The sequence below is a fragment of the Leucoraja erinacea genome, chromosome 12, assembly GCF_028641065.1.
Source record: "Leucoraja erinacea ecotype New England chromosome 12, Leri_hhj_1, whole genome shotgun sequence".
In the NCBI taxonomy this organism is placed as follows: Eukaryota; Metazoa; Chordata; class Chondrichthyes; order Rajiformes; family Rajidae; genus Leucoraja; species Leucoraja erinaceus.
This window is the reverse complement of record NC_073388.1, coordinates 17,273,582-17,285,982: the sequence shown is the minus strand read 5'-3', so window position 1 is coordinate 17,285,982 and position 12,401 is coordinate 17,273,582. Positions and strand designations below refer to the sequence as shown.

At 39.6% G+C, this 12,401-nt stretch overlaps 1 protein-coding gene across 9 annotated transcripts in view; it reads right to left on the bottom strand.

Annotated features, from left to right (window-relative positions):
* Positions 1-12,401, bottom strand: part of dlg3 (discs, large homolog 3 (Drosophila)) — a 389,240-nt gene that overhangs the window by 37,255 nt on the left and 339,584 nt on the right. For all 9 annotated transcript variants that reach the window (XM_055643654.1, XM_055643656.1, XM_055643657.1 and 6 more), the window contains 2 exons: positions 8,930-9,106; positions 1,482-1,557 (listed from right to left, as the gene is read on the bottom strand). In XM_055643654.1, coding sequence (XP_055499629.1) covers positions 1,482-1,557; positions 8,930-9,106 — 253 coding nt within the window. The remainder of the gene's footprint in view (positions 1-1,481; positions 1,558-8,929; positions 9,107-12,401) is intronic.

Sequence of the window (12,401 nt, the reverse complement as noted above, 5' to 3'; positions counted from 1 at the left end):
AAAAGTGCAGTCCTGAAAGATCTCATAGGTAAGAGAGATGTATTCATTTATAATAAAATGGTCATACACATGCAGGTTAAAATACACTATGACTTTTTATCTCTGAAAAGCAAGTTTGAAAACAGAAATGGGAGAAGATTCTTTATCTTTAAATGACAATGTTAGCTGTAAGATTGGAGTAAAAATCAGTGCACTCAAAATGCCCCTGGATGTTAGGCTAAGTGAATGGTGCACTACAAGGCCACCCACCTAGTTGAGTGGAGTTGTCTGGTGAAGGATCTGTGCATCTGCCAGAAAGGGTCAGCTCAAAGCTACACTCCCATCCATTTGGTTGCTCTTGCCCTTGTGACGAATTATCTTGTTATAATTTCCATTATCTGGGATTCTCTCTTTAATCTATGAGGGTGATGTATCTCATTTGTTAGAAGAAGAGTCAGATCTGAGAATTAGTGACTGCAAGGGAGAACTCAACCGGGGGCTTATGTGATGTGTTAGAGTGGGAATGAGTGCATCCGAGAAAAGAGCAAGACAAGGCACGAATATGATAATGTGGATAAATGCGAGCACATATAGACAAGACATTTCACTGACTCAAGTCATAGAGCCATAGAGCATTGAAACAGGCCCTTCAGCCCAACTTCCCCATATCGATCAACATGTCCCATCTAAATTAGTCCCACCTGCCTGTGTTTGGCCCATATCCCTCTAGTCCTATCCCATGCATGTACCTGTTTAAAGGTTTCTTAAACATTGCGATGGTACCCGCCTCAACTACCTCTTCCGGCAGCTCGTTCCATACACCCACCAGCCTTTATGTAAAAAGGTTACATCTCAGGTCCCTTTTAAATTTTTCTTCCTATTAAATCAGGACTACGATCTCTTGTCTCTTTGGTCTCAACCGCTCAATAACCAGATACTGAAACAGAACACTTTTTATGAACTTGGAGGTTTCATTTTATTTTGTTTTTGTTGCAGGAATGAAAGTACAGAATGAAGAACTGTTTCCAAGCGGGAGCACGAGACCATGTGTCAAATTTAAGGTGAAGCCTGGGACAAATCAGAAGATTTACAGGCTACCAAAAGGTTATCAATGAACTTTATCATGATAGAACAATGCATTCATGCAACCGCAATCAGACAAGGCTTGTCAGTCCATGCTTACTCCCTTGGTGCTCGTCACCCAGAGAAGTGGCTTCAACTGGTCCCATCTGCAAAGCTACTCTAACATCTGCTCATTCCATCCACACATCACAACAATGAACAACACCTTTGCAGACCTTATGGATTATTATTAATTGATCTTTCTCCTGGTACTTCAGTTCCGTATAATACAAATTTACCAATCAGCATACAGTTGTGAAACGTGAATGGATCTCGGAAATGATGATGCGATTGGAAGATGACACACAATCGAGCAAAAAAAGGTCACAAACTTCTGAAATCTCCCAAATACTGGTTATCTGTGTTTGAGTTCAACTTACCCCTTTCATTTCAATTACTCCAGGACGGGCATGGAATTTCACCGTTTTTAATCTTGCCCTCTCTTTTTTTTCAACTCTATAAAAACACAAAATATTAGATATTTCCAACTGGAACTTGATTAAACATTCCTACTAATGTCAAGAACAACCGGATAACTGGTCTCAAGGCCATACAAAAATATATGCAATGCAAAATGGCCAGAATCCTGTACATTGACTTCAGCTCAGCATTTAACACCAATCATCCCAGAGACTTGTGGAGAAACTAACCCTGCTGGGCCTCAACACCACCCTGTGTCACTGGATCTTGGACTTTCTGACAGAGAGACCGCAGTCAGTCCGTGTTGGCAAGAACACTTCAGGTTCGACACTTTAATAACTGGCACTGGCCACTCAAATCAGCTGCCCTGGACATTTTTATGATTGGTTTATTGTATTTTAACGTTGTGTTTTACCTGCTTTAACTATTTATACTGTTCCATCAGGGACTGGATTGCTTTTAGTGTTATTACGTGTGAAATGTTTTAAATTTCATGTTTGATGCTCCGCTATTCCCTGGGAAACGTCTTCTCATTTTGCACTGTACAACTGTTGCTTGCAAGATGACAATAAAGGTTGATTGATTGATTGGACAGCCTTTCTAATTCGGTAACCATTTAGCATTCGCGTTGATATGGACCAAGGAACGAAAGTATGAAAATCAAAGTAAAACAACACAGTGAAAATCTGAACTATTAATGCAAAATGCTGGGAACACTCAATATTTGTAGAAATAGACAATCGATGATTGGTCTGTAACATTGGAACATAAACGGACTGCCTTTTGAGGCCGACAAGAGCAGAAAGAACACTTCATATTGCACTTGGGCAGCTTACAACCCAATGGTATGAACATTGAATTTAGGCAATCTCTACAAAATTCTCCCTCTTCCTTTCTCTTGCACAACGCCCCCACTTTTCATTCATCAATAGCCCCCTCTCCTGCTCGCTGACCTTGTACCAATCCCTTAATCTACATTCCTAAACAATTCAAACTTCATCAATCACCATATCTTCTCAATTCGCAACTCTCTAATAATTTTGTCTCACACCGGGTGTTTGTTCAACCATCTACCTATCAACCCCTCACCTGCCTTTGTTTTTCTGCCCTCTATTCTTCTAGCTTTCTTCCTGCCCCCTCACCCCTCCAATCAGTCTGAAGAAGGATCCAAACCCAAAACTTCACCTATCCATCTTATCCAGCGATGCTGCCTGACCCACTGAGTTACACCAGTATTTGGTGTGCTTCCTTTTGTAAACCAGCATTTGCAGTCTTGTTCTTATAAGAAAATAATTATCCAATTCCTGTTAGATGGTGGACTGTAACGGTGCCCCTTTTAAGCCAAAATTTGTGATTGGATACCTAAAACATTTCTTGGAAGCTTTACCTCTAGTGTGCTTGGCAAAATTTAAAAGTTAGTAGAAAACAATAAGTTAAGGGAAATAATTCTTATGCTTTGTTTTTTCTTGTAAATGAAAACTGATGAGGTATTAAAAGATGGCAACAAATAATTAAGGCAGGACAAGTTGATGCCATGCTCACTTCCCTTAAAAATCAAAAAACAAAAAGAGCCTGTTTCAAGTGTTAAGATTGCATTTCTTCTTTAACTTGGGCTACTTGTCTACCTTTTGAAACAAATTCAACACATTTTCTCATCGTGTTTTCCACATTAAAAAACACGCATCATAAAGTATATAAATAATCTGTCACGCCCAGACATTAGCAAAGAACATTATGAAGAAACAGGTTTAAAATATTAACCATGCTTGTGAATTAAATCAGATATATTTTTAATTTTAAGTTTCTGGAAAAGAAATCAATGTTTTGTTTGATTTTTTTTAGCTCTGTTATTATGGAATATCATCTGAAGATTGGAGCATTGTACAGATTCAATGTTCACTCCAAGAAAGAAAGCACAAATCCATAGTTCACAGTGGCTTGAGTCAATCTTGACTTCATTCTTGTTATGTACATGCACACCTAAATATAGCACCTAAAGAGTTTGAAACAAATTTCCTCAAGTGCAAGCAAGACCAATTCAACTATGATTGCGCACACAAAAAGTTGCAGATACTCATTTAAATTCTGTAGATTTTGCTATCCTATGTGAAGGCTGCTGCTTTGGGAGGCAAGAAAATAGATTGCCAAGGTTACAACCGATTTTTAAATCTGGTGAGGTGATGTGTCAAGTCACTGGAGAACAGTAAATGTGATACTTTTATTCAAGAGGGCAGCAGGGATAAGGTTGGTAACTCCAAGGAGAAGAGCACTAGCTGTGGCGAACATGATGCCAAGACCAACTGACGACAGAATTATTCTACACCAGAAAAGTCAGGGATTAGTCAAAAACAGTTGGCATGATTTCTTTGATCGGAGGGCTTAGATTTTAGGTAAGCAGTATAAGGTTTAGAGGGGATCAGGTCAAATTTTTTGATTCATACAGGTGTCAGAGGTTATGAGGAGAAGGCAGGAGAATGGGGTTAGAAGGGAGATATAGATCAGCCATGATTGAATGGCAGAGTAGACTTGCGAATGGCCTAATTCTACTCGTATCAATTATGACATGATCAGGAAGAGGGTGATTGAATCTGGAATGCACTGCCTGAAGGTGTGGCATCGCTGGGCTGAAAGACTGGTTTCCATACTTGCATCTATCTCTATGACTATCTCTGTCTCTATGACTAAAGGAATAGTGGAAGCAAGTATTGTGATTATCTTTTCATATCTGGTCAAGCTCTTAAATTACCAAGGCATGGAAAGTCATGTGCCAAGTGCTGGGAAATGGGATTAGTATAAATGAGTTATCAATGGTCGGCAGGGATGTGATCAACTGAAAGGTCTGTTCTGTGCTGTGTGACTCATCATAGGACAGAGCAGATTAACTCGTCAGATATTCTACCTGGTTACGGGAGCAGTTGGTGTTCAATAAACAGGCCAGAATTAATCTTAAAAGAAACATAGTTTGTTTGTTATATTAAACAGTGAATGCAGAAATCACAGAATCATAGTACAATTCAGATGTACAATCATATGTACTTCAGTTGTTCAGTTTGGCTGATAAAATAGTAAATATGAGATATTTGAGTATGGAATTTAAGGAGAGGGTAACATTTATATTTAAAAACTGGATAGAAGTAAGGAAGATGGATGGGAGTAAAGGTATTATCAGTCTGGTTGGAAGAAAATATGGTATCCTGAGGGCATTTTTTTTGCCCAACTGCAAACACCTGTTAATTTAGATCCTTTAAATAATGATGAACAGTGAAGAGCCTCTTCAAATTATAGAATCATGCAGTTTGGAAATAGTGCCTTTGGCCTAACTCATCCATGCCAACCGAGATACCCTAACTTAGCTAGCCCCATCTACCTGTATTTGGCCCTTATCAGTCTCAACCTTTTCTATCCTTGTACCTGTCCAAATATCTTTCATTGGTCTTATCATACCTCCCTTCGGCAGCTCAATCAACATACTCATCACCCTCTGTGAAAAAGTTGCCCTTCAGTTTCCTATTAAATCTTCCCCCTCTTACCTTAAATCCATCCCCTCTAGTTCTTCATTCTCTTACCCTGTGAAAACAAACTCTGTGCTTTTACCCAATCAATTTCCCTCATGATTTTATGCATTCGATAAGATCACCTCTCAGCCTCTTGCGCTCCAAGAAATAAAGCCCTATTCTCTCCTTGTAGCTCAGGCCCTCAAATACTGGTACCTGTACATAAATCTTCTCTGCACTTTTTCCGGCTTAATGCCGTATTTCCTATTGCAGGGTGACCAAAACTGAACACATTGCTCTAAGTGCAGTCTCGCCATCAGTACAACTGTAACCCAACAGCCCAGTTTCTATACTCTATTCCCTGACTGATGAAGGCTAATGTACTAAAAAACCTTCTTCATCCTTTCTTACTGCGATGCCACTTTTGGGGAACTGTGTACCTGTACTCCTAGATCGCTCTGCTTTACAACAAAGTAACTAGGGCCTGATCATTCACTGGGAAGTTCTTGCCCTAGCTTGACTCCCCAAATGCAACACCTCACACTTATCTGAATTATTAGAATTTCCTACCACAAATGTTAAGCATTACTGGTCTGTAGTTCCAGATTTTTTCTTCCAGCCCTTCATAAAATCGAGGCAGAACATTATTCATTTTCCTGTCTTCCAGCACCTCACCCGTGTCTAATAATGATTCATAAAAGTCAGTGATGACTCCTGCAACTTCTTCTCTAGCTTTCCACAGTGTCCTTGGATATATCTAATCAATCCCAGAAGATTTATCCATGTGTATTACTATGGAGGGTCATATTTCTGTAGTCGTAAACCACCAAAACATTTTTATGTGCCTTTATTGTATATGCCTGCATTAGGATTATATGTAAAGCCTGTTGGCAGTATAGTTTTTTATCTTAGTGTCCTGGACTTTGGAAGCTTGCCAGGCGATAAAAATGCTCTTCATTTAGTGTTATCTTTCCATGAGGGAAAGTGTCAAACACATCTCGGTCATATGCTTTATTCACAAATGGTCTTGTTTGACAAATGTCTTCTCCAGAGGCCCAGAAAGAAAATGTTATATGAAAAGCTCAATGCTGTTTGACCTTCAGAATTAAAGGGCCTCATGGCTGTTGGCAAGTCAGTTTGTAGCAGTTGGCACAGCTCAGACTGTTTGTTTGCAGGGAAGCAGAGCTGACAATGACAGATCTCTAGTCTGGAGGTGTCATATTCTGTAAAGGCAGGTGCTCGGTCGAGCAAAGAGAGTTGTAAATGGGTTGAAGATGTCTGACTTTGCTCATTGTGGATTCTTGCAATCTGCTTTTTGCCTGGTTAACACAATAGTGGAAACAGTGAAAAGGATTTCCATTTGCATAATTGTGTTAGCTGTAAACAGCAATTCAGAAATAACTGGCAACACTTAAGGAAAAAATGCTTAACATAAAGGTACAAGAATACAGGACAAAAGAATATGCAAAAAGGTTCAATGCTGAAATAGGTAAATGCACAATCCACAAAAATGTATACATTTACTACTAACAATCATGTTTCAATAATTGGATAAAGACTGGCAGTGCTACTCGATAGGATTTTACATGGGTGAAAAATAAGATGCTCATACAAACTTATTCAAAATGTCATGGACAATAGTTTGAGACTTTACCTGATTAAGTTTACAACAGAACTTGCATACAGTGGTATATTTTCTTCTGCCCTAAAAATTGTCAGTAGGAATTTGGAAACTTGTAGGTTGGAAATCTATATGTTCGCATGATGTATGCCATCAGCCAGAGTTGAAGGAATACAATTTGGAGGTGGGTGCACTGGTTAGGATCTCATTGATGAAGTAATCAATCTTTATGATGAAGAGGAGAAAATAGGATTGGTAGTTATGTTTGTAGATGGTGTGAACATTCATGTTTCAAATAATCTGGCTCAGCATGAAGAGGTGGAGGGGAATAAAATCCAAGAAATGGGATTTGAGTTTGTTGTTATGTGATCACTAATAGGATTGGGAACCTGGGATCAATGACTGGAGGATATATTGGACAGGAACCAGAAATAAATAGTTGTCACTTTCAGGTTGGTAGGGTAATTTCTGGTAATCTGCCACAGGAAACAGTATCTGGCTCTCAGCCAAGGACAACCTGTGGCAATGGTATAGATGAACGGGTAGAGTTTAATTTGGTGATAATACAAAGCCATGTAGTAAAATGAGTTGTGAAGATAACTTAGAAATATATCCATAAAAAGATGCAGTCAGGTTATGAGAGTGAACAAGAATAAAACAGATGGAAAATTATGGAGACAGTAAAAAACAAGATGATTCACTGCTAGGGTGAGAGCAGAAGAGAATATTTTTAGGTGGTGAGGAACTTGTTTCATGGTAGCACAGAGGGATTTCCAATAATTAACCTGGCGATGCAACTGGCAAGTTAAAGGACAATTAATATGTGGTCTTTATTTTGAGGTTAGGATGAGATAAAAAATAAATCATATGCAATTGCACATTGTTTTATTGAGTATGTGCGGCTTTGCTGTTCATATCACAGGAAGAAGAAATTTGCCTTAGAAGTGCTGCAGCACAGATTCATTGGAGTAATTTATGGCACTGGAGGCTAGTGCAGGGTGAGATGAGGTGGGGTAGCTGGTATTTAGTGGCGTTTAGAAAAACGAGGGGTAATCTCATGAAATGTCTGACAGCATGACCATATCAATCTCCAAGGCTTTTTCCACCAGCTGGAGCAGCTAGAATTTGGCAGCATAGCCTCAGGAATAAAGAGTTGACTATTAAGACAAGAACCGAGGCAAGAAATGTAATCTCAGAAACCTGTGAATCTTTGGTATTTAGATCAATTTCTGGCATGAGGGCCAAAGCAGGGTGAGATGATGTAAGGTATGCCAGTCCTCAGTGGAGTTTAGAAGAAAGTTCAGAAAAATAATGGAAATTCTGCTATGCAACTGTTCTACTGAGGAGCAGGACTATTCAAGATTGTTTGCTGGGAACTGCAGAGGCAAACTGTTATTTAGATGTAATTAGAAAGTATTCTTTTTATCAGAAAGTCATACATGTCCAATTATTGACTATATTCAGAGCTGACAAATATAGATTTTTAGGCATTCGATGACACAAGGGGATTGGGCAGCAAGCGGGTAGACAATAGACAATTGGTGCAGGAGGAGGCCATTACGCCCTTCGAGCCAGCACTCGCCATTCAATGTGATCATGGCTGATCATCCCCAAACAGTACCCATTCCTGCCTTCTCCCCATATCCCCTGACTCCGTTATTTTTAGGACCCTATCTAGCTTTCTCTTGAGAGCATCCAGAGAACCTGCCTCCACCGCCCTCTGAGGCAGAGAATTCCACAGACTCACAACTCTCTGTGAGAAAATGTGTTTCCTCGTCTCCATTCTAAATGGCTTACTCCTTATTCTTATGTTGGCCTCTGGTTCTGGACTCCCCCAACATCGGGAACATGTTTCCTGCCTCTAGCGTGTCCAAACCTTTAACAATCTTATATGTTTCAATGAGATTCCCTCTCATCCTTCTAAACACCAGCGTGTACAAGCCCAGCTGCTCCATTCTCTCAGCATACGACAGTCCCGCCATCCCGGGAATTAACTTGGTGAACCTACGCCTCACTCCCTCATTAGCAAGAATGTCCTTCCTCAAATTAGGAGACCAAAACTGCACACAATACTCCAGGTGTGGTCTCACTAGGGCTCTGTACAACTGCAGAAGTAAAAGATTGTTCTGAATGATGGAGGAGACTCAGGGAACCCCAAGCTTGATTTTCACCAACATTATTGCCGTATGTATACATATAAGATGGCTTCAGCGCCCTTTGGTGAGAGGGAAGCAAATTGAAAAGTCACATGATTCAATTCATTGACATATGATTGGAATGATTTTTCACTTACCGTTTCTTGCTGGGTATGACACCGATCTGCTCGCTTTCACCACGAGGTGTAACAAGTCGGGCTTGCCACCATTCATCATCAGAGGCGTTAATGACATGTAAAATATCACCATACAAGAAGCTCAGTCCTTGGCTCGGCAGACAACTATCCTTGGTTCGATCATAGTCAAAGAGAGCTCTGAGAAAAGATACAAGAGATGTCACAAGTTCAGAACAGGTGCATAAAAATATGCAACAGTTACCAGGGAAATTAGCTGACACCTATAAACGTGGAACAATACTACAGTGAGTTCAGGGAACAATGTCCTTGGACCCTGGAGGTCGGCTCCACTGAAAAGTAATTACTGCCGCCAGTCTCTGTGAGGGAGAGAGTTATATAGCATGGTAACAGGCCTTTCAGCACAACTTGTTGACGAAGATGCACTATCTACAATAGTCCCACCTGGCCGCACATGGCTTATATCCCTCCAAACTTTTCCTATCTGTGTACCTGACCATATGTTTAAGATCACCATATTCTCCAAAGTTTTGAACAAAAACAGCAAGAAAGTATACTGCAGCAGGATTCTGAGCAGGCAAGGTACAGAGCAGCCACCACTCCTCACCCCAAGATATGCAAGCATTTCCTTAATATTTCCTGAAGGGAACAGTATGAAGCATTTCTCAGAATAAAAGAAAGCAATGCTTCACTGTATCAACGCCTAACTATAACTTCTAATACATTTCAATAATAACTTCCTTCCACAAGCTCCCAGAGAGCAATGCTGATGAGCTGTGCTTCACACTAGCAGAGGTGGATTGCAGAGATTCCCACCTTGTTCTGAGCAGTGTATTCATGTAAAGCAGAATATGGGTTAAACCAAAATAAAGCTCCCTCCAGGAGACACGTCGAGCATTGAAGGTTGATTACAGTGAAACTAGGGGGGTGGAAGATTGCAACCTTCACGTGGTCCGCCCTGTTTCGACTAATGCAATCAACTCGACGTGCACAAACGGAAGATCAAATAGAACAAGTTGTCCAACAACTTTAGGCTGTGCACGCCACATGAAAGAAGAAGAGTGAAACTAGGAATACAGAATACAATGTTAGATGATAGACCAGTGTGACCTTTTTATGATTCCCATTTCGGAGAATTACTACCGAAGAACATTACAGGATGAGGGGACAGGAAAACGTCATTAAGCTTGGCGCATAGGGCAGGAAGAACAGGAGCAAATTATTCACCCTTTTACAGATAGTTCCATCATTCAATTACACCCCAATGTTCTGTTATCCTATCCATGTATCTTGGACTCCATACGTCTGACTATCCTTCTCCAAAAAAAATATATCAGACAAATTTCAATTGATCAAGTGCGCATATCAATCATCAAAATAGAATTGCTTTCTAACATTACCTCCCAACAGATCAGCTCTAATTCTCAGAGAAGTTTCAGCCAGTTCTGGACAGTCTCCAAGAAGAAATAAACTTTCCTTAAAAACATCTTCAATCTTCTCAATCTGATCACTCCTTGAACTTGTATGTTTTAGGAATCTTTAGCTTAATATTCAAAATACACAATTTTTCAACTCAACTGTCCTTATCAGTTACGCATTTTGCCTTTATAATTCAACACTAGAATACTTCCATTGTAAGGCAATTTTTCTGAGGAATAGTGTTCAGAACTGAGCAGAATAGCCCAAAGCTGACAAAACACACCCCCACGTGTTTGTTCATCTTTTTGTACATCTTTTGAAATAAAAGTTAGCATTCCATTTTGGGAGATTTTTAAACGTATATGTCCACAAACTTTGAATGATTTACTTTCTTGGACCCTGATTATTGTTCAGATTCCAACTTCACACAATTTAGAAACCAGTCACAAAGAGACACAGCATGGAAACATGTTATTCCCACCCACTGGGCCATCAACCTGCATAAATATCCCTGCATTCACATCAATTCCGCTAGATTCTTTCACTCATCTACACCTAATTTATATTGGCCAATTTCCCTACCCGCCTATAAGATGTGGGAGGAAACCAGAGCACCTGGAGGAACCCACAAAGTTACCCGCAAATTCTTCATAGAGAGCAAGCTGCGTCCTGGGTTTCTGAGGCTGTGAGGCAGAACCTCTACCAGCTGGGCCACAATGCTGTCCCTGATACATGATTGTGGCCTGGATCACATGTGCCCAGACATGAAGCACTTATCAGCTATCCTATTACCATACACTTAATCATAAGACCATAGGAGCAAGAGTAGACTATGCAATTCCATGATCTTAATGAAGACCGTGAATTTCTAGAGACCCAGTGATAGGAACTTCTAAGAGTCACATCCCCGAGTGAAGGAATTTCACATCTCATCCCAATATTCGGAAAAGATGACTCCTAATCTGAGATAATGCCTCCAAGTAAGTTTGTAACAGCCACATGTAAGTTTTGTAAGTTTGTAACAGCCACATCAACAGTGCGGCAGCTGGTGAAGAAAGAAAGGCTCATTGCTGACCCTTGCGAGTCAGAGATGGTGTTGGCAGCCGTTGGTAGGCCTGTCTGCTATAACCGACATCCGTTAAAACGAGGATTTAGTATAATTTCAAAGCAGACTGTATGAAAATGTGCAATGATATAATATGATCTCTGAGGAGATGCGCAGCAGAATTAGGCTTGAATAAACTGGTCGCATATGATCCAGAAACACATTGTGTTTCTCTGTCTTCCCTGCACTTCTTGGATTCAAAATAAGAAGGGATGCACTGAGAACAATATCATTAGCAATGTTACAAAATTTTGAGATTTAAAAAATCAAGTCTGTAATTTATCCCATCAGATAAAGCATAAAAAGAAGTTTAATTTGACACTTAATTCACTTTCATATCTCAAGTATTTAAAAGTTATGGCCATTTTCATACTCGGAAATTAGCATCTTGTTCCCTATTGATTTTCTATGGACATAACAAAAAAGCTGTGATCGTGTGCAGTCAAAAGCTCATAACCTTCTTAAAAATTAAGAGAACTGAATGAAATTTTCAGTTATCGTAGATTGAAGCATTCTGAAACAAATACAAAATAATCTTACTTGGATGACCTGAAATTAAAGCATATAATTAGTTAGTTACCCAATTGTAGCTAATTTCAAACTTCAATTACTAGATCTAAACACCTATCCTTCTTAATAAATGATTAACATTTTTAAATAGCCTAAGTGTCCAAATATTCATAAATAATTCACAATAAAACATGATTTTTAAATCTCATTAACATTAATTTATAGGCCAAATAGAAGGAATTTAGTGTTCAATTGCTGTAAATTAAAGTCAATTTAAATCAGCTTTCTAGTGGGATCCTGTGAACGCGCTGGTTTAGAACGTTCACATTGCGGTGGATTTGTGCCCTCAAATGCCCAGAAAAATACTGCGGGATATAATGGGCCAAACATGAGCTACTCGCAATATTAAACTTTGTATAAAGGGATCTTAAGAAGCCCTTT